The following is a 23440-nucleotide window of genomic DNA, read 5'->3' as shown; positions in this document are numbered from 1 at the left end:
GGAACAGGTAAGGGGAGTGACTCGGGGACGCCCTCCTGGGCTGTGCAGACATGTACGGGGACTGACTCGGGGACACCCTCCTGGGCTGTGCAGACGTGCACGGGGACTGACTCAGGGACACCCTCCTGGGCTGTGCAGACGTGCACGGTGACTGACTCAGGGACACCCTCCTGGGCTGTGCAGACGTGCACGGGGACGCCCTCCTGGGCTGTGCAGACATGCACGGGGACTGACTCAGGGACACCCTCCTGGGCTGTGCAGACGTGCACGGGGACTGACTCAGGGACACCCTCCTGGGCTGTGCAGACGTGCACGGGGACTGACTCAGGGACACCCTCCTGGGCTGTGCAGACGTGCACGGGGACGCCCTCCTGGGCTATGCAGACGTGCACGGGGACACCCTCCCGGGTTGTGCACTCTGGAGCAGCTGGCTTGGAAACAGTGCTTCTTGTAGCACCAGCAGGGTCAGGGACAGCACCTTCTGTAGCTTCAGCGGGCTTTGGGACAGCACCTCTTGTAGCATCAGCGGGCGCTGGGACAGCGCTTTCAGTCGCATCAGCGGACTCTGGGACAGCGCTTTCAGTCGTATCAGCGGACTCTGGGACAGCGCTTTCAGTCGCATCAGGGGACTCTGGGACAGCGCTTTCAGTCGCTTCAGCGGACTCTGGGACAGCGCTTTCAGTCGCGTCAGCGGACTCTGGGACAGCGTTTTCAGTCGCACCTGCGGGCTCTGGAACAGCGCTTTCAGTAGCACCTGCGGGCTCTGGGACAGCGCTTTCAGTTGCATCTGCGGGCTCTGGGACAGCGCTTTCAGTAGCATCTGCGGGCTCTGGGACAGCGCTTTCAGTTGCATCAGTGGACTCTGGAACAGCGCTTTCAGATGCATCAGCGGACTCTGGGACAGCGCTTTCAGTTGCATCAGCGGGCTCAGGAAACGCCCTCTCTGTAGCGGCAGCGGGCTCGGGAAACGCCCTCTCTGTAGCGGCAGCGGGCTCGGGAAACGCCCTCTCTGTAGCGGCAGCGGGCTCGGGAAACGCCCTCTCTGTAGCGGCAGCGGGCTCGGGAAACGCCCTCTCTGTAGCGGCAGCGGGCTCGGGAAACGCCCTCTCTGTAGCGGCAGCGGGCTCGGGAAACGCCCTCTCTGTAGCGGCAGCGGGCACGGGAAACGCCCTCTCTGTAGCAGCGGCGGGCTCGGGAAATGCCCGCTCATTAACAGCGGTGGGCTCAGTTAACGCCCTCTCAACAGCAGGCTTGGGACTAGTGGACACGACAGGATTAACAGGCATCTCTAGGATCTTGACAAGACTAGTTAGAAGTTCAGATAAAGCCTCTGCAGCAATGACAATAGGCATCTTGGGACTGGGATCAGTAAACATAACAGGACTGGTAGAGGTTGTCTCGGCGGGAATGACATCGCTTATCAATGGCATGGGAATAGAACTCACTTGGCTTGACACCTCACAAACCACTGGATCTGGGGCTTGGGAATGGAGAAATGTAGACTGTTCAGCACGTACCCTTCTCTTCTTCCTCTTACGACGAGCTGATACTGCTTGCTGGGCTGTTTCTGTAGTATCTGTAGCCAACTCGGCCAACCCAGGCGGAGAAGCAGTAACCCTCGTAGAATCAGCACTGACTGAAACAGATTGAGCAGGCTCTGAAGAGACAGGATAGTTCTCGCTAGTAACAGGGAAAACAGAGGTTAAGTCGACAGACTCAGAGATGACTGGAACAGGCGTAATTGACTGAGGGAAGACAGCGGTTGACTTGGCTGTGTCATGAAGAACAGAAGGAGACTCAGATCTTGAAGTGACCGGGAGTGACACAATTCTCTGAGAGATGACTACGGTGGATCTGACAGTGTCTTGACTAACAGACCGTAACTCCGATCTTGGAGTGACTGGGGCTGGCGTGATTGTCTGAGAGGTGACAGCGGTTAATTTGACTAAGTCTTGAATAACAGTTAGTGACTCAGATCTTGAATTGACTGGCGTTATTGTCTGAGAGGTGATAGCAGTAGATTTGACTGTGTCTTGAATAACAGATGGTACCTCAAATCTTGAAGTGACTGGAACTGGCATTTCTGTCTGAGAGACGACAGCAGTTGATTTGGCTGTAGCTTGAATAACAGATAGTGAGTCAGATCTGGAAGTAATTGGCATAGTTGACTGAGAGATGACAGCAGTTGACTTAGCTGTGTCTTGAATAACAGATAGTGAGTCAGCTCTTGAAGTGATTGGCATAGTTGACTGAGAGATGACAGCAGTTGACTTAGCTGTCTCTTGAATAACAGATAGTGAGTCAGATCTTGAAGTGATTGGGACTGACCTGGATTTCTGAGAAGTGGTGGGGGTTGGTTTGACTGGCTCTGAGGTTGATGTGGTAAACTGGACTGCCCTATTCCGTCTGGATCTCAGTCTCCTCGTAGAAGCCAAAGGAGGATCATAGATGTGACGAGACAGGCGGGGAAAGTTGAAGGCAGATGCAGGTGGGCTTGGTGGCATTCCCCACTTACTGCGATTACCAAGGTAACTAACGAAACCCCAGAAATCCAGAATATGAAGAGAATCCATCTCCCATGCAGGCAAGGGGTCATCCAGGCAGGAGTTAAAGATATGCTTGAGAGCAGCATCATTATAATCTAGCCCCCTAGACCAGGTCCAAAACATCTGGGCAAAACCCCCAACTCCTAAGCCATCCTGGCGAAGAGCAGTGAGACTACGATGACGGGCCATTCTCTCTTGCATGTTGGCAGGTGGCAGGACCTTGATGCTCATCCTGCTGAGTCCTGTAGTGGCCAGTTCGTTCTGTTATGGATCTGTGAAGGAGGACTCAAATGCAGGATGACAATTAACAGCTTTATTGACAAACAGATGACACGACGAGGTGGGAGAAGGTAGCAATCCAAACAATAGGTAGAGATGAGACAGTGACAACAGCAGAGCAGCAGATGTAATGAGGTATCCGTGGGCTGGAGTGAAGATATGGCAGATCAGAGTGAGACCAGAGGTAACCAGCTAAAGCCAGACAGGAACTTCTACAGCTTGACTTCTTACAGCTTGACACTCAGGTATCTCAGGCTCAGAACAGGGCTGCTTGCTGGACAGGACTAAGGATGGCTGACGCGAAACAGTCGTTCCGAAGCTTTGCGAGATCCCGAAGCGCAGATGTTTCGAAACACTGATCCGAAGCGTGATTCAAAACACCCATGTCACGTGACTATGGCCAAACGAAGCCTCGAAGTGTTTCACTAAGTGTTTCATCAGGTGTGGTCCGCCGAATCAGCGTTTGATTGACACGGTCGGGAACAGACCACACAGTCGCACATCTGTATAAAAGTGAAATCAACGCATATTGACCTCGTGGGTTTTTGTGAGAGGAGTTTGATTTTGAGATAGTGGATTTTTGGTGATATAGTGCGATTTGATTTATAGGCTATTTGGGCTTGCATTTAAATTTAACTGGAATTTAAATGAAACTGGAAAGAGATAGCAGTAATCTTTCCTCATTTGTATGTCCTAGCTAAAAAAAATATCTCCGCCGTCTGCGTCAATGGCCTCGTGGTCAGTGCGCCGACATGTAGCGTCTTTGCACTCGGGCGTCCCGAGTTCGAGTCCCGGCTCGTGGACCTTTCCCGCCTCGTTTTTTTGTCATCTCTCTACTGTCCTGTCACAATAAAAGGAAAATCACCAAAACAATATATATATATATATCTTTGCATGCCAGCAACAAGTGTCCCTTGTGAGAGGATTTTTTCAAAGGCTGGAGAAATTATCTGTAAAAAAAGAAGTAGGCCTAGTCTAAGTCCTTCCACAGCAGAGAAATTAATATTTTTGAATAAAAATCTCTAAAAAAGTGAGACATTGTGGCTTGATTTCTTTTATTAATATTCATTTTTCAAGACCAAAATAACATTACGCACAGTGAGGAGCCTATAGGTTACAATCTTCACATATTAGAAAATTATAATAATAAAAAAACAACACATTTTTTTAATGGCTCGTCAAGGTTGTTTCAGATCAACACCTGCAAGTGACCACTAGGTGTCACCGTTGAGACGGGTGTCGGATTGATTCGAAGCCTCGAAACAATATGGCACATTTGGTTCAACTGTTTCATTGCTTCACGAGGCCTCGATCTGGCCATCACTAGACAGGACCTGGACAGGACTGGAACAGGGAAACAAGACAGAGCCAATGGCAGTAAACAGAGCACTAACAAACTTCTACAACAAAACACTAACGACTTAAGAGGAACGATACTGAGACACAGTAGTACTCTGAAGTACAACATTTAACGAACTGGCAAACACAAGAGGGAAAGAGCAAACATATAAAGGGAGCTAGGAACATGAGGAACAGGTGAGCACACTCAGACAAACAAGGACTTAACGAGACGACAGGTGCCAACACTCAAACAAGGACTCAACTAAACAAGGGGGCGTGGTAACAGGAAACAAGGAGGAAGGGACAGAGGAGCACATGGCAAACACAAACAAAGACACAACCATGTGTTAAAACACAACGTAAACATAGAAACATTAAACAGAGACAAGACAGACAACGCTGCCAGGGCAGAACCCTGACATAAGAAATGTTTATGAAGATTTCTATTTTTTTTTTAATTTATATGAAATAAACTAAACCCAATACAAAATATTGTGGACAGGCGAGGGAGGGAGGGGTGGAAAGAATCTGCTAAACCTGCACCCCTCCTTAAAAAAAGTGATTTTTATTATTTTTGTTGTTTATATTGTTATTGTGTATTTAATTCATTGGGCCTACATTTGAAAAACAATTTAATGTGTTTGAAGTGTCCCAGTTTGCCAATAAAGGTGTCCCAGTTTGACAGTAGCGCCTGAAAAAAAAAAAAAAAAAAAAAAAAAAAAAAATATATATATATATATACAGTATATATATATATATATATATATATATATATATATATATAATTATAATAAAAAAAGGTAGGCTACTCAAACACCCTTCACATCAGAAGTGTGACTATATGATGCCTTAGGTCCAAAAAAAAAGCTATACCAAAGTATAAGAATGCAGACAATTTTAGTTACACAAGCTCAGTTTTGTGGGTCATTGGGTTCTAAATGTGTCCAACCTGAAATACTTAACGCAATGTAATTACGCATTACATACTCAACGCCAGAGGCAGTGTAGCTGATATTATCGCAAAAGGCTCTGAGGGATAGACTTAATGTGTTTTCAAAGGCATTCACAGTAGAAAGCTGTATAAAGCACCTAAGTCACCAATTTATTTTATTTTTTTAAGTTTCTTGGAAAGAAATTTGTGCAGTGTTTGTCAGCAGAACAATCCAAAAACACATTAAAAGATGTATGTCTATCATAAGATGGCACAGCATGTGAATAAGGTTGGTGGAAACAAACCTCAAGTGGGTGATAGATTTACTTTCAAATGTCTAATAAGGGTTCAATCTGGATGTGTTGATATAGGCCTGGTTTCACAGACAGGGCTTAGATCAAGCCAGGATTAGGCCTTAGTTCAATTAGGGTATTTAAGTAGCTTTTATAAATGTGCCTAAAAAAAAAAAAAAACATTATGTGCATTGAGACAAAACGATCTCACTGCCATATTTTAAGAAATGTCAGTGCAAGTTGCTTTCAGTCATAACAGCTCAAACAGTCTGGGACTAGTTTAGTTTAAGTCTTGTCTGTGACCCCGGGATATAATTTTCCTGACCTTAAGTTCTTAAAATGTTGCTTTGCCATGACAGTTGAAGAAAAAATAACGAAAACCGCATTCATGGGTTTGCTTGCTTTATGATTTGAGGTATTTGGGAGACACACCTGAAATAATGTTCTAAAAGGTAAGCAATTGTTTTAGCTGCCTCACAATTTTACACATTTATTAACTTTGAAGTAAGTTTCTATACGTGAACATTATGCAATTGCAACAAGAAATAACAATTAGCAATATTTTTTATAACATTTGTAAATCTTATTTAATATTAATTTCTACATAGCTTTTTTTATATATTTCAAGTTGTAGTCTATAAATTAACAATAGCAAAGAACTAACATGAACAATGAAACATTATAGGCCCATATTTATAAATCAAAATTGAACTAAATTAATAAGTGCTATTAAAATGTATTCTTAAATAATCATACAATGAATTGACTAATTTTACAGAATTAACGAAGGTTAACAAATGGAAGCTAATATAGTTATCTTTATAGTTATTGTTTTTGGTAAGAAAAGGCCTTCACCAATTTATTGAGTAGCCTAACCCCATAATGCATTGCGACAAGCTCAGTTGGGGAAAAAAAATCAAAGATGGCTTACGAAGTGAGAGAAAAAAGAATATAATTGTTATGCATTACAAATATAAATTAAATAAATGAAAAGTATCAAAAATAGTTTAAAAGGATTAAAACTAAATTTGTGTGCGCTAAGTATGTTTATGCAGACTATCTCTTTGTTCATTTTGCAACAGTGAACTCAATATTGAGTTAAATTTCTCTAGATATTCTTGACATGTTTCTATAGGCTATATGGTGTGTTTCAAATCAGTCACTTATGAGGTTCAATGACCGTTAGGTTTCTGCCTTTGAAGACAGCTATGTACTGTAGGCAATTTATAGGTTTTAGAAGAGTGCTTTTAAACATCATGAATGAGTTTATAATAAAAGTTAATATATTGCTCACATGTAGTAGAGAAAAGTGAGGTAGATCCTCCAATTATCTTATAATTTAGTGAAATGGTCATGAGCTTGCAAGCACCTGGTAATGTGTCTTCCAGCCATTGAATCTTGGCAGAGCAAGCGTGCCATTGGTGGTTTTCTTGAACCATGTGAGCGCACAGCTGGCTAGAAGAGCAGATGTTGTCAGGCTGCTGTAGGTGTTTTTAATTAAACTGTTTTGTTAGTCACATGATTATCATAAAGTGACATCATTCTATAGAAGTCAAAGGTTAACATATGCTTCTGCTGGACTAAGTCATGGGACTGAACAAATATGAACAGGCACCATCTTTTTTTATGGGCTGTGTGGTCTCTTAACAAGCTAGAAAGCAAGTTCTCCTTGTATCAGCCTCTCGTTGAAGACCTGTGGGCTCATTTGTTGGGAGAAACATCAAAAGGAGCTTTTAAAAATCTCAGCAGAAGCCTTTCACTGAGTTTGTTTAGTTCAGGAACATATTCATTAAGGACGTCGCCCCTTGCTGCCGGTCCCATATGTCAAGCTGTAAAGCTGGTGGCACTGTGAGTTCACCGCGTTTATGCAAGGAGGAAATTGCGTGAGTGTCTGACAGAAATGTGATGTCACAGGGAATGATGGAGTGCGCAAGGAAATGCCAGTGGGATGGACTGTGGATATGGAATCCTCATGTGAAGGGGCTTGTGGGCCTCTAAGCTCACTATTGCCAGGAACTCAGAATAGCTCACCAGGGAGAGATCCGATCTGTTATTCCACTTCAGTCACAACCGTTATGATTGAGGCTGCTGCTGAATGTGGTAAATGGATCGTTCCTGAGGAGAAAATGGTGATTTGGAGAGAGAGAGAGTTAGATAGAGAGAGTAAGAGAGTGAGAGAGAAAAGGACGGAATGTCCACACTTCAATGTTCCTTTCCCAGAGGGGAATTGGAGCTCTGCATTCCTCGCATTGCAGTCCGCTGACAAACAATCCCAACTTTATCCCCAGCACGCGGGGCAGCTGAATGGCAGCAGTGTTTAGGCCGCCGGCCTCTGGAGTTTTTTTGCAGGGGGGAGGAGGGAGGGCGATGCCGGCCAGACCAAATCCTACTGCCCAACCGCACTTCCTTGCTCCCAAACCAAACACAGGCCTAGCTTAGGTGCTACTGTAGGCCTGACTGGACACTGTGCAGTGCTGGCAGAGGATGGGCCGCTAGGAGCCAAAGGCAAATGCTCACTCATTCTGCTTAGCTTGTCAGTCCTTTCGAATTGGAAAAACTAAATTGCAGGGTGTAACACTCCTAAATATAGCTAGGGGTGAATTGTAAGGAATTGAATGATGAATAACGATTCTGATCATTCATTAACGGTTCCATCAACAATTCTTTTTATTGTAAGAAAGAAATATTAGGTTTAAATGTATTTTGATTATTAATGTAAAAAAAAGAAAAGAAAAAAAAGAACAAAAGTCATATTTTATCATGTGAAGAACCACTCAGTAACTGCACTGATTTAGGTTTCTAAAGCCTGACACAAGTATTAGTTCATGGTTTACTGATGTCCACATGATGAAATGAATGACGTTTAGTAAGTGACTCAGATAACTGAGAAACTGATCTAAGTTGGAAAAGAAGTAGTTCACACAAGTCTTTTGTTCAAGAGTCAGATTTCACTGCTTGTGTTGTTATGGATTTGATTCAGTAAAAAGAACTGGCTTGTGTGAGTCATTAACTTGGGAATCAGACTTCATTGCTTGCGCTGTATGTTACTGAATCACTGAATTACTAAAAAGAACATACACATACTGGCGCCGTTGTACTGTGGCTGCCGTCGCATCATCCAAGTGGATGCTGCACACTGGTGGTGGTTGAGGAGAGATCCCCTGATATGATTGTAAAAGCGCTTTGGGTGTACAGTCGTAAATGTGAAAGCGCTATATAAATGCCTGATCCTATTCCTCATAAGAGTCATTAGATCTGGAATAGTACCTCACTTGTCGCACAGCACCTTGTGTCATCATTTCACTAAAAACAGCTGGCTTGAGTAATTATCTAGGCAATCTGGCATTCTGACTTTACCAGTCGCACTGTTTGTTTCCTGCTAAACACTTTCACATTATTTTTAGTCCGGTCCTCCATCCACATTGGACGAAAAATTTATGTGCACGAACTGTCCAGATCCATTTTTTTTATTTATTTTTTATTTACATTTTTTTATAACGGGTGAATAAGCCTAAATTTAGCAGTATAAATATGGTTGTTTTAGGATTACAGGAAGCTCCTAGCATTTTTTCGGTATTTACTGATTTGCATGAATACACATTTTATGTGAATGAGCCCCCTGTTGTATCTTTAAAGGCTTCATGTTATTCAAACAGGACCTACAAGACCAGTCTTGTGGCATTTGGCAGGACCCTTCTTAAAAGATAGAAACAACAAAGTTATTTGCTGTCTAACCTAACATCCTGAGAATCAGATCTTAAAATAAACGGGACACATCCATCCCAGCTGTCTAGGATAGACTCCCTCTGAATGAGCTCACTGTTGTGACAGGTGCTGGCAAGTATGAGAGCTGATCTGAGGACAGTTTGGCGTTTCTGTCCTTCTAGTTGAGACTATTGCTATGTATGAGGATAGATAATACAAATTGAAAGCACCAGGTTTAGGAAAGCAAAGCCCTGTTGATCCCTACAGACAGAGTATACACTAATGTGCTTTGAGGAAACAGTGAGCTGTCTGAGACTGTCCATATTTACAGTATGAGAAAGTCACTCTTTCCACCCCCATGCTTTTCAAGGCCAGATGAAAGCTGCGGGTTGTTCTGCCCAGGGCCAGATGTTCTCAGGTGGAGAGATTGGCTCGAAAGATGCTCCGTTGGTTGTCGTCTTGCCCCACACGTAGCTCTCATGTGAAGTCTCCAGGAGGAATTAGCCTCGGATGTTATCGCAAGCTAGAGATTGAGCCAAGTGTGGCGGCCTGTGGTGTGCTGAGGGGGATGCAAGGCTGTCTGTGGGGCTATGATCTCAGACATCCTCTGTTCCCAGCACGGGGAGCGGAGATCATGGGCAAGGTCACAGAGCATCCCACTGTCTGTGCAACAGTGTCCCATTGTCTCAGGTTTCTTTCGCTGTCTTCAAGCGAAAGACTTTTTAAAACTTCTGGAGGGGAATGTTTTTACCCTCCCTGAGAAACTAAATAAACACGACCTCGGGAACGCACTCAGAAACTCGCCTTCTATAAATAACAGCGCTGTAGTCCCACATTAAATTGTTTCAAAGCACACATAATTCAACAACATCCACCCTTTTCACAGTAAAACCATTTTATGGGAACACTGGAACTTACTTGAGCACTTCCGTGCAAAGCTTTGAGTCAAAATAAATGTAATTTAGAGGGAATCTGAAATAGAAAATCATTCATTGGTTTACTCGTGGGCACATTTTCTTTTATTTGTATCGTGTTCGTTTGATTTTAGTTTAATGCTTTGTTTTGAGAATATGATGGCTTCTACTGCTATTTTTTTTTCTGTTGTACCTTAGCAGACTATTTGCCTGCTCATATTTGTTCTTTTTAAGTTACTTACAGTACACAGTATAATTTCTTTATATTCTATACATGCATGTATTTACTTTACATTTTGTCTTATAAACATTTGTATACCTTATAAATTTTACTCATTTTCTAAATTATGTGTATTCTATGTTTTTTTTGAACATCAGATATTTAAAATTAAAATTGTTCGTGTGGTTTTAAGTTGATGTTTATATTGACTAGTACCTATATTTTGTGGGTTTCAAAAAAATCGGACCAATTTTAAAAATGGCATGCACTTGTGACAATATTTTTAACAAAAATATCAATCACAAATGTTACATTTGAATTTTTTTTAACATTATTTTTAAATGTAGATCCTGGTCCATTTCTCGCTGTATGTCTTATATTGACCAGAGCTGTTCGTTTACAGCAGTGCCGTGAACTGTCTGCACATCCATAGTATGTTCACAGCTTATGTTAGAGATTCGGGGTGTTTTCGGAACAATTTGAATAGCCGGGTGACCGTGAGGACATTCACAGGAAAGTAATTATTGAGCAAAATCACTCATCAGAGGCAAGCGGGGTGTGATTTGGATTTGGCTTCAGAAGAACTCTGTGGAGATCCCATTTCCTTGATTCTTAGAAGCTGCTGCAGTGGGCTGCTGGGAAGTCTTAGTCCTTGATCAAGGTTAAAAAAATATACAGGCACCCTAATGGCATCAATCTCTTTCCTGAAGTTCCACTGGTTGTTTCTGTGAAAGTTTCCTTTGTTATTTATCAACTGTCTTTGACTTTATGGTAATGATTTAGTTGCTATCAAACACTTGACATTTTTTAAGCGTACTTATTCTTCGGTTTTAGTCTATGTATCCATAATGCATCATAATTCCTGTTGTTGCATATGATGATCATTACTGATTTCATTTAAACCGAGGTGTAAGATAACACAAACGGACATGTATTTCCATATTGGTTCTAATATAAGTTTCCTTCCTAAGATAGACTCATTCGGCTCTGTGTGTTTTGATGTTTATTCACTAACATAAGTGTTTTTGGATGATTTTGTTGTTGGATTATTATCCTTACTTTGTTTTGTTTGGAAAGTCACTCTATTCTATTTGTTTGGAAAGTCGCGTCTATTTTTATTTTATTTGGCTGATATTTTGTTTGGCTAAAAGATGAGCCAAATTCCCAGGGTCATTATTGAGGAATACTTCCATCTTGAGGTATGTGACTTCTTGTTTTGGCTTCTTAAATAAATAGTTCACACAAAAATGAAAATTATGTCGCAGTTTACTCACTCTTATCTTCAGATATTTTGAAGAATGTTGTTGTCCAAATAATGTTGGACCCCATTGACTTTCACTAGACAGAAATATCTTCTTTTGTGTTCCGCAGAAGAAAGAAAGTCATACAGGTTTGGCACAACATGGGTGAGTAAATTATGGTAGAATTTTCATTTTTGAGTGAACTATTCTTTTTAAACCAAAAAAGAACTTCAGGTTTCGTCAAATTGACTTGCATATAAGCGACATCACAGCTTAAAGGGATAACGTTACTCCACTTTTTTTGGAAATAGGCTCATTTTACAACTCCCCCAGAGTTAAACAGTTGAGTTTTACCGTTTTCGAATCCATTCAGCCGATTTCTAGGTCTGGCGGTGCCACTTTTAGCATAGCTTAGCATAGATCATTCAATCGGACATGACCGTTAGCATCTCTCTCAAAAAAATGACCAAAGAGTTTCGATATTTTTCCTATTTAAAACTTGACTCTTCTATAGTTACATCGTGTACTAAGACCGACGGAAAATGAAAAGTTGCGATTTTCTAGGCTGATATGGCTAGGAACTATAACTTACTCTCATTCCTGCGTAATAATCAAGAAACTTTGCTGCCGTACCATGAGTGCAGCAGGCGTAATGATATGACGCAGTGCCTGAAAATAGTCCCCAGCTCAGTAACCAATGAGTCCAGCTCATAGACAGTATAAGAAGTGGACAGAGCCATCTCATTGGAACTCAATTGAGACAAGTGAAGCCCATTTTTAGCGATTTTTTAGGACTTCCGTTCCTGACGCGCAGACTCAAACCGAGCTTGACGACGTAGATGTGACGTGAGCAACCCGTCTGTCTTCTAGTGGCTGTGGCATGAGAAATCTGAATCATTCCCTTCCGAATCTTGCAGAGACGGAGAGTGTGAGTAGGAGGTGTCCACGACCTTGGAGCAGGAGAAACTTTTGCTAGGTATTCTGATTAATTATTTTGTCATTTTGCCTCCACGTCCCGCCGATTGCCCGCAAGCTTCTCCTCCTGTCCATACGGTAATCTCTCTACTGTGCGACAGAGAGTCGCGTGGTTATGACGCAATCGTTAGCCTACTTTTACAAAAACTGCTTCTACGGGGCCATAACATAAGCTACAAGGTAATGGAGCATTTTATACATTCTCGTGTTTCTTTAGAAATAAATAATGGACAAATGGAGTCTTTAAACGCCTCAGATGTTAAGTTATTCGCTGTCAAAGTGACGCCAAAATGAATGGGAGTCAATGGGATGCTAACAGCAGGTGAAGTTCTGCTACAAGATGGTGGCACGCGGCCAGCTTCAACTTCCGGTCGACTTCCTTCCCGCTTGGTCCAGCTGGGGACACCTATTTTCAGGTGCTGTGTCATATCATTACGCCTGCTGCACTCATGGTACGGCAGCAAAGTTTCTTGATTATTACGCAGGAATGAGAGTAAGTTATAGTTCCTAGCCATATCAGCCTAGAAAATCGCAACTTTTCATTTTCCGTCGGTCTTAGTACACGATGTAACTATAGAAGAGTCAAGTTTTAAATAGGAAAAATATCGAAACTCTTTGGTCATTTTTTTGAGAGAGATGCTAATGGTCATGTCCGATTCAATGATCTATGCTAAGCTATGCTAAAAGTGGTACCGCCAGACCCGGAGATCGGCTGAATGGATTCGAAAACGGTAAAACTCAACTGTTTAACTCTGGGGGAGTTGTAAAATGAGCCTATTTCCCAAAAAAAGTGGAGTATCCCTTTAAAGCTACAAGCTATTTGTAGCTCAGTGCTAAAAAAAAATTTAGATTTGATTCAATGGTGTCTTTAATTAACTTCATTGTGAACCATATAAAACTTAGTCAATCACTTTTAAAGTCATTGTATGTGCGTGTGGTATGCTAGTGTGTGTTGTCCGTGTGGTACATTAAGTTTTGGCTGAAATAAAATGATATCTCTCTGTGACCGGTTGTAGGGTGCTCAGCGTTTCCTTCTCAGTCACTGCTGTGTCAGCCTGCATCATCCACACTAGCTTTACTGTGACATCATGTCCACCCACAATTCCCTCGTTGGCTTGAACTTCCTATGTCTATGCTCAGATCCTGTGTAAAACACACAAAAGCTCTATGTGTGGAAGAAACTAGAGAAAACCAGGGAGAATTGGTGACTGACATGTGTAGGTGGGTGGGGTAGATATTTTAGGATAACTTTGAGGTAAATAGTTCCTCCCTTTGAAACCGTATCTTGCACACTGATGCTTCCTGTTACATAAAAGCTTGAAATGCATAATTGAAATATATAGTTGAAAGTTTAAATGATTCAAAAATAGGGTTTCTTCATTTTATGCTTTTGCCAAAACGCACAGTGTGAATATGGCAGTTGTGATCATGAACGATAAGAGCCAGAATTATTTTCTCCAAAAATAATTTCCTGTGAAACCAAAAGTGATGTGGCCCCTTCTCTAGCACAAGGTCAATCACAAGGGTGGTCAGCTCAAGACCTTCCCTGATTGTGATGAGAAAAACAGGTTTCCTTTATTAAAAAAAAGTCTCAGCTTTCAATGGGGGGCTACTGCTGGAACAAAAGCTCTGTTGTTTACAGGTACTCTCTGGTGGTCTACTCTTTCACAAAAATACATACCAGTTGACAATATAAGTCGATTATAAATAATTAAATAAAGTAAGTAAAACATGATCGGTTGTGTGATAACAGCATCCCACCTACCATGTTTCAATACCTGTGAGATTTTCAAGCATAATGTTGACACTCTAGAGATGGGTTGCATTTGCTTCATCTGAAGTCTAACTTCAGGGTATTGCCATGATTTATGTGCAGATATTAAATCTCTCACTAAGCTTAGACAGCTGAGGAGTGGCAGCAGAATGAACTAAGAATGAACTGTTAGTATTTATTACCGCAAACGAAAAGTCTGTCATTATTTTATTATTCTTTTTTTTTTTTTTGTGGCTATTTCTGATCAATAAAATTATTTTATTTTAATATTTAATTTTTAAATGTTTTAAAAAAGACTAATATAGGCTACATTTTATATATTTCTAATATTTCTAATATTCAATATTTATTTTATTTTTTATTTTTGTATGTTATTACATATGTCATATTGTTTTTATTTGATTTTATTTGTTATGAAAGCTGCTGAATATTTAAAGAAAAGTAGATGATGATGATGATTATTATTAATATTGTATTATTATAGTTTCAGTAAGTTTATTTTATTTATTTGTTTGTTTGTTTGTTTTTAGCTAGAGTAATTGGATTTTTGCCTTTTGTCCTTACAAATTTGTCCTTTTATAGCAGTTGTGCAGTCTGATTAAAATGAACATATTCTTTTTTTTCTATACCATTTACTTATCAAAACTCTTCTGATAACATTTTATATTTGTATTGTACAATTTGAATGTACTTCTCTTTTATAAATGCTTTTCTTTTATATTGTTGTATTTCTCTTTTATTTTTTTTCTTATTTTTGTGAAGCACTTTGAGATTTTACTTTTAAAGGTGCTATTGAAAATAAAGTTTATTATTATTATTATTATTATATACTTGCTTAAAGTGTAATGAATTCAGGAGAATATATTAAAATGTGATCTTATCGTGTTGTTTATCCTGTTTAAAAGTGATATCAGTTGGAGGAGGTGCACTTAACTATTCAGACCTGATGAAAAGATGTTTACATCCCATCCTTTAAAGGATGTATTCAACCCGGCCATATCTTAATTACAACATTAAACTTCACTGATTTTCCTCCTGGGCTGCTGACTTAAATGTATGCGTTGTTGAAGAGTTCAGTTTGTCTGTTGGAATATTTTCTCTGGCTGATGCTGGGATTTTTCCATGCCTCAGGCGGGATGTAGCAGAGCGAATGAGAGAAGCAGAAACTGCTAGATTTGTTGTCACTGTGAACCTTAGACAGCTTTTCTCTTCTGCTATCTGAAAAATGGCTTCACAACACACACATGTGACACATACATTTACACAGTAGTATTTTCCCTTCAGTAATAGTTCTACCAGAAAGACTCGGGAGGCAAAATAGCGTAACAAAGCATACATTTATTAACAGCCCAGCAAGCATTTATAAAGTTCTTTGACATATAGTATTAGAACACGATTGGTTAGATGTGAAGGTAATAAGTGTTTCATTAGTGGCCAAATTCCAAAAAAGCATTGAGTGAAAACACTCAGTGTAGTGGACACACATTACAGGTGCAAAATGAAAGTGGTGCATTTGAATGTGATCTTCACGTGCACACTCACATTTTGGATTGAGGCATTACGAACGGATGGATAGACATTCAGATAGGCAGAAAATGGGTTTGGTTGAAAAGCGTACAACTATACTACTATTTTATGCAGTATGCAGTATATATAGGCCTACTGTTCATCTATTTAAAAAAATATATGATATGCTGATCAATTAATTGCATCAATCAATATGTGTAAATTGAACATATATGCAGACCAAATAACTTCCATTCGTCCATTCTTATAGGAACAAATGAATTGGAACAAAATATCAGTTTCAATTTGTAATCTCCTTAACTCATTAATTGATTTGAACTATAAAGATTTTAGTCAAGCCCCCTTTATTTATATAGCGCTTCATACAATACAATACAATACAATACAATACAATACAATACAATACAATACAATACAATACAATACAATACAATACAATACAATACAATACAGATTGTTTCAAAGCAGCTTTAAAGTGATAAACAGGAAAATAATGATTCAATAATTCAAACAGAATTCAACGCTGCTGTTAAGCAGCTCTTAAAATACAGTATAAACAGTCATTATTCAGTTAAAATCAGTTCAGTTTTGTTCAATAACTGTGTAAAGTTCATCAATTATAGAATGGGTTTAATTCCGCTATTAAGCAGATTCTTATTATTAATATATTTTACTATATGTAGTACACTGCTGTTTAAATTTTTTATTGTTGCATGATTTGCATTTCAAATGTACTGTTTCACATTAAATGTAGGCAGTGTAAAGTGTATACTGTGCGGCTTGTACTTTCCAAACAAAGCCAATTAGAGAGAGAGTAGGTTTCAGTCTTTGCAGCTGTATGATTGTTATAGAGAACGGATAAGCTCTCAGAAGATAATGAGACAGCTTGCTGTTATCCAAGAGACTCAAAAGTGATGATGCAACACTGCACCCTGGATTCCTCCGCCTGAGAGCTCAAAGTTGGATTTGATCGGATCAGTTATGTCTTCCTCTCCTCTGCCTGTTTCTTTCTAATCACCCTCTGTTATATCCTTACTTCCGCCTGTTTTCTTGTTGACTCCATACTTTCCTCCTGAAGTTATTGCTTTACATCACGCATTTAGGTCAAACACTTCCTTTTTCTGTTCCTAACCGGTGAATGAGTCATGAGTCTTCCTTGTTTTTCTTCTTACTTCTCTATAAGCAAGAAATTTGTCACATATTAAAAGCATCAAACAATCTCATTTTGAACTTGCACAAGAAAACCCTGAAAAGTTACATATTAGTTCTATAAATTCAATGTCTATACAACTGTCGATTTAATTAATGACCATCTAAAAGACTTTAATTTATGTTTTCTACTGCAAGCCAGTTCCCGCCATTGTAATCAGATCACAAAACCGTGTTTAGCTGCTCCTCTAGAGTCAAGCTTACAGACACACTGCTGCCTTTAATAAAATCCGCTTTATATATTAGCCCACGGATTCTAACTTTAGATCTGGAAGGTTTATTGAGAGGATGTTTGTCTTCCCACTATGAACTTATTCACCAGATACAGCTACTACAATGGCCAACTTATGAGTCATTAATAAAATCATGTGTGTAACATTGCTTAAAAAAGAACACTAAACCTCAACTGTCTAATGAATAATTCTGTTTTTATTTAAAGGGATAGTTCACCCAAAAATGAAAATTCTGTCATTTACTCACCCTCATGTTGTTCCAAACCTGAAAGACTTTCGTTCATCTTCGAAACAATTTTTTTTTTAATTAAAATGACAAAAAAGAAAATTTTTAATAAAATCTGAGCAATTTCTGTCCCTTCATTGACAGCTACGCAACTACCACTTTGACACTTCAAAAAGTTCATAAAGAGATCGTAAAACGAATCCATATGAATTGAGTGGTTTAGCCCACATTTTCTGAAAAGACACGATCACTTTATAAGATGAACAGAATTAATTTAGGCTTTTATTAACATAAACATTCATCAACTCACACATCAGTTATGGTAAACGGAAGCTCAAGCATGTTTGCTTGACGTGTGAAAACCAATGAGGTTTGTTCTCATGCGTCAAGCAGGTTCGGTTGAGCTTCTGTTTATGTTTGCTGATAAATGTTTACCCGTGAATAAAAGCCTAAAGCAAAAAATATATATATATATAATAATAATCTGTGAGGTTATTTGCTAATGTGATTTTGACTATGAATGAAACCTATATAAGACCTTATGTATTTTACATTTACATTTACATTTATTCATTTAGCTGACGCTTTTATACAAAGCGACTTACAATTGCTATATATGTCAGAGGTCGCACGCCTCTGGAGCAACTAGGGGTTAAGTGTCTTGCTCAGGGACACATTGGTGTCTCACAGTGGATTCGAACCCGGGTCTCTCACACCAAAGGCATGTGTCTTATCCATTGCGCTACCACCACCTTTGCGCTTTTCATCGCAAATCTTTCTTACTGTCATAACATCAAGCTGAAAAACTGAAAACTTATTTTCCTTCTTTTTCCTCATATAGGGAGCAATGACTGGACTAAAGACTTTTCAGCTCCTGTGCTTAGTGGCCTCTTCCTCCGCTTGGGATGATTTGGAAAACACCCCCAGCAAATTGACCATGGAGAGGTGAGTCACAGGACCTCGTCTTTTACAAACCCTGACCTTCTGGGCTGCTAAAGGCAATGTGCTAAAGTCCCAATGGACTGCGTCTCCTCTGGTCTATGAATGTGTTTAGAAAGTTGCCCTGCCAACAGCCTCTCGCATGACATCAGCTGCCTTGGGCCACTCTCTAGTGAAATCACCCCTTTCCCCTGTTTAACGGCTCTTTCCTTCTGACCTGAGATAGACCTTAAAGCCATTGTGGAGATTTTCCATCAGAGTTTTTGGAGAGGAGTCCCCTGCTTCCTCTAGAGTCTAGACTGCAAGAACCATGTGGTATCTATAAATCCTGAGCAGTTGAAATGAGTTTGGATGGATCCATTCATCATTTATATTTTACAACACTTTTTACTTTTCATCAAATGTTAGACAGTCAAATAGTCAGAGTTAATTTCAGTGACAGGCTTAGAAGGGTTAAGAATCATTTGTGATGAGAGGTACCATGCTGTCGATAGTTCACCCAAAAAGAAAATATTGTGTCATCGTTAACACACCCTCAAGTTGTTCCAACCCTTTTCTTTCTGAGTTTCTTTCTTCAGTTGAACACAAAATATTATTCTAAAGAATGTTGGTAATCAAACATTTGACGGCAGCCGTTGACTTCCATAGTAGGAAAAAAATACTTTGGAAGTCAATGGCCACTATCAACTGTCTGGTTACCAACATTCTTTTTTGAGTGAACTGTTACTCTAAGCTCATTTCATTTCAACATTTGGGGGATTTTGTGAGTTTATGTCCTACTCTTTGTTTTTGAAATTCTTAAAGCAACACTAAAGAACTTTTTCTCTTCGGTCGCCCTACAGGTTGGAAGCGGAATTGTCCATTACCGCTGTCGTAAATAATTTAGCCTACCACAGCCTACTGTCGCACGCACGCTTGCTGTTTATCTAGCACCGGCTTTGGAATGAACGATGTCCACAGACAACATACACTGTAAAAATAAAAGGTGCCTGGAGGAACCTTTTGGGGTTCTTCACTTTGCCACACCGGCGGAACCGTCTGTAGATCCTCTAGGCACCCTTTAAAAAGGGGCGGTTCTCTGAGGAACCACACAGGTTTCCTGAGGAACTCTTATATAAGGCACTGCGTGGAACCACTGTGGGTGCCTCCAGGAACCAAATTTCAATTTTATTTTATTTGTATTAAATTAATTTCATGTTGTTACTATGGTTACCACCATTAACTTCTATTATAATAAACAAACTGAACCAAATACAAAATAAGAATTGTTTATTACATATTTTAGATCCATTTTAATACACTTCCATGCACTTGGAAAAAAAAACTAGTAATAGATTAATATCAATGAATACACAAAAAAAAAATTATAATAGTATAATACATAAGTAACATGAATAATCAACCATGTGTATACAATAGGCTACACAAGAAAAGACATCTCAACAAAATGCATGGAAAAAACATGTTCCAAGTAATAAATCAATGTAAAAAATTCAAATTTTGACTAATTAAAAATGTCCATCTTCACTTAATTTTAAAACATGTGTTTCAGTCCGCTTAAGTCTGACGCCACTGTTTCCAAGTCCAAAAGCTCTATCAGATGCCAAAAACAAACAACAAACAGTGCTAATATACACTCATTGTGTTGTAATATTCCTGAAAATTATGATCCTAACATTTATCTCTATTCCGAAATCTCAGATGGTTAGTTATCCATAAAATGTTGAATCATAAAAGGTTGAAGTCTGGGATGCCGTGAGACTGGAGACTGTAATGTACACTATGGCTTTTGAAAAGCTTAAATGTGTGACTTGAATCAACAGTTCCCATAAATGGTTGTTGAGTATTCTCAATATCTAGAAACAAGATAGAGGAAGTAGAAGTAGAGGCTTCGACCCGGAAACAGTATTCCTTATGTCACAACAAGCAGAAAACATTTTCCATTTTTCCAGAGTTAAGGTGCAGTAAAATTATCTGTTGTTCTGTGAATGTTCACAGGTGAATTCAGTCATTTCAATAAGAATCCACACGATCAGCAATTTTGTGTGGTGCTTCATACATTACGTCACTACACTGCTGACAATGGTCAATGGACCTTTTTGCCTGCGTAATTTCACGAAATTCACAAATGTGATGCACCTTTACCCACTGCAACATAAAATGCAATCAATTATAAAATCTTCACAAGGGACATGTGAGGTACTTAACGAGTTAGAAAAGTGAAAAGGTGCATCAGCTTCATTTTCTGTTTGTTTTTCCTCTTTTCTGGTGGATGGTCCAGGCACTTCAGTGATTTTCAGGTCTACAGGAGGATTTTTATTCTTGATCAAACTTGTATTTCAGCTTACCGAGATCCCTGCAAAGTACAACATTTACTGTTAGTAAGGTTATTAAAGTGATAGTTGTGAAATTTAAATAATTTCCTCAGCCTTGTGACGTTCCAAACCTGTTTGACTTTCTGTCTGTGGAACCCGAAAGCAGATCTCAGGCATAATGCAACCCGTCACCATTTCATTATCACTGCATGAAACACAAGCATAAAAAATTTGTGTAATTCATTCACACCATTCTTATGTACACTTGTCTAGTTAAATTCAATGCAACAATTTATGTAAAAATGGTTAAGCTCCAAAAATGTCCCAGAAAAGATCCTAAAAATAATCAATGAGTTCACAACTCATGTGTTATGGGTTGTGTTGTAAGTCTTATGAAGCCATATAATAGCTTTTTCCTTTTTTTTGTCGAAAAAGACTAAACTTGAAGTTGTAATTCAGTATAACTGATTTAAAAAGTACACAGTCAAACAATACAATTTCACGCAGAGAAAGTTCATAGTAATAAAGTACTTGCATGTGGTGTATAGGTAACTTACTGTAATTCAATGTTGCCTCTGAAATGTTCAGATTATTTTAGAAATGTACTGGTTGTTCTGGGGAAACAAAAGAACAAAGCTGATTATTCACAACATAATATTTATTTGACAAGTAAATGGCTTTAAAATGGTATTTGAGAGAATGAGGGCACCTGTAGTAAGTAAAGTTAGGCTAAACAAAAACAGACCAAACTATATTAACCTGCTTTTGTTATTCATAACAAACGCCAATGAGGACAGGAATCAGTTAAATTAGTTAGGCTATTATCAGCAATTTGAAGACACAGTTTTACAGAATATGTTGAATTGAATGACTAAATCAATCTAAGACAATAAGTCAATCATTTCCATTTGTTCATTAACTTACGTTAGATCAACGTAGTTAGTTAGCATCGCGGCTAAAACCTTCATACCAGATACTATGCAATAAACGAGTGGTAAACACTGTAACGTAGTAATGTATAATAAATTTAGTTTATATATATATGTGTGTTTGAATATAGTGAGTAGACTCTGTATTTATATTTATTTGGCGAGTTTACAAACCTTGTAAAGGAGAGCCGAACAAACGGCGGAAGCTTTCATGAGAGGAGCCGTTACCCGATGACGTCGATCAGCTGAGCTTTGTTGCGCGCGAGCAGCGCGAGGAACTGAAGCGACGACAGCAGAGGAATAGCAGCAGTTTCGTGACAGAATAAAACGTTTCTCCTCCTGGTTCTTCTTCTTCAAATAATAATTTATGAAGAAGTAGGTAAAAATTATTATTTTATTACTATTATTTATTCAATAATAATTAATTAATTCTTATTATTAATATTATTATAATTTAGTGTTGTTGTTTAAGGTTTAAATTAATCAATAAAATAGGAATATAGATACTAAATAAATGTAAGCTACCCAGGTGAAAAAGACGTAGGCTACTGTTAAATGTATTAAAAATGCATTAAAGTATATTTGTATTGTAGGCCTACTAAAAACACACTCAAGTACATTTTTAATTGTACATCTTTTTCACCTGGGTATGTATACTGAATCAAACTTAAGTAGCCTATAATAATAATAATAGGATAATAATAATCTCATTCTGGCCTCACTGAACCATTGGGTTCCTCCAGATGCTGGCTTTAACATAAGAGATCTTCCAGGAACCACTTAAATGTTAAAAGATCTTCCAATAACCCTTTTATCGCATTCAAGTTCCTCTATTTTCCCCCAAAGCACTTCGAGGTCTCATAGTAATGAAAAGGTGACTCCAGAACCTCTGAACTAAATACAAAGTGCTTAAAGGATCCCATAAGTTCCAGCAAGAACCTCAAAGATTGTCAATGCTCCTCCAGTAACCCTACTATAGGAGAAAGAGCTTTGAGGCACCTAAATTACATTTTGAAGTTCCTTGAGTATCCGACAGGATATTTGAGGCTCCTTTAGTTTTTACAGTGTAGAGTATGTTGCATGATTTTATGAAAGTATGATGTATTGTGACATCAGAAACTAAGAAAAACAAAATAATGACTATTGTAACGCTTGCCGTAAAGCAAGTCAAATTTGTAGTTTCTTATGTCTCTTCCGAACTACAGAAACGCTACCCAATCTGGCAAACTTACTTAGTGCTGTTATAGCAGATATAGGGCCGCAAAGCGAATGCAGAAGTGACTTTCACCCTGTTACGACTTGATGAACCACTGAAACGATTTTAGAAACATTATTTCAAGGTAAACAAAGTTCTATAGTGTTGCTTTAAGGAGGCAACAACTCTTGTAAGTCTTTCCCAAGCACCATGGAACCTCCCAAACTCTCTTATCCAAGCATCCAGGTATGAAGTGATGTCATAAAGGAAGATAGAAAAATGACGTAACAAAATGTAATAACTGAGTTCTTAGAGGTAAAATTAGCTGTAAATATTCGAATTACTAACAGTGTTTTAGTATGAAAAGAAATGTTAAACTAAAATGTTAAATGTTAAAAAGAAACTGTTAAAAAAAAACACACACAAAAAACAACAACTAGGCAAACGTTCAAGCTTCATTGTTCCATGGGGGAAAGTAGAGGTTTTCAGAAAATAGAACTGATCTTGATGAGGCACCCAAAGTGAAATGAACCTCAGGAGAGGAAGTTTCCCCTAAAAAAACTGCTTTTAAAGTGCCCCAACTATACTTTTTTAAAGGTCCCTAATTTTGTTTTTGGAGATCTCCTAAAATAGGTTTACATGCATCCA

General features: G+C 39.0%; 1 protein-coding gene and 1 long non-coding RNA gene across 3 annotated transcripts; both read right to left on the bottom strand.

Moving 5' to 3' along the window:
* Positions 1 to 1166: 1166 nt before the first annotated feature.
* On the bottom strand, positions 1167 to 3070 carry LOC309483955 (uncharacterized protein). Its single transcript, XM_082150053.1, has 2 exons — positions 2052 to 3070; positions 1167 to 1657 (listed from the first exon to the last, which is right to left on the bottom strand). The coding sequence occupies exons 1-2, from the start codon at positions 2775 to 2777 to the stop codon at positions 1442 to 1444; spliced, it is 942 nt and encodes a 313-aa protein (XP_082006179.1). The 5' UTR covers positions 2778 to 3070; the 3' UTR covers positions 1167 to 1441.
* Positions 3071 to 19607: 16537 nt separating this feature from the next.
* Positions 19608 to 22663, bottom strand: LOC309484627. Of its 2 annotated transcripts, XR_014200929.1 has the most exons (4): positions 21772 to 22663; positions 21226 to 21282; positions 20800 to 20873; positions 19608 to 20709 (listed from the first exon to the last, which is right to left on the bottom strand). It is a non-coding gene; the product is annotated as an uncharacterized lncRNA (long non-coding RNA). The 2 variants fall into 2 exon arrangements; XR_014200928.1 differs by having other exon boundaries at positions 19608 to 20873.
* Positions 22664 to 23440: the final 777 nt, after the last annotated feature.

This window comes from Leuciscus leuciscus (genome assembly GCF_965113295.1).
Source record: "Leuciscus leuciscus genome assembly, chromosome: 20".
Lineage (NCBI taxonomy): Eukaryota > Metazoa > Chordata > Actinopteri > Cypriniformes > Leuciscidae > Leuciscus > Leuciscus leuciscus.
The sequence above is the reverse complement of the archived record's forward strand: the minus strand, read 5'-3'. Positions and strand labels throughout refer to the sequence as shown.

Coding starts and splice junctions, on each gene's coding strand:
- LOC309483955 (XM_082150053.1), bottom strand. CDS start 2,777: ATGAGCATCAAGGTCCTGCCACCTGCCAACATGCAAGAGAGAATGGCC. Junction 1,658..2,051: donor CAGTCACTTCAAGATTTGAG/GTACCATCTGTT, acceptor CTGTCTCTTCAG/AGCCTGCTCAATCTGTTTCA.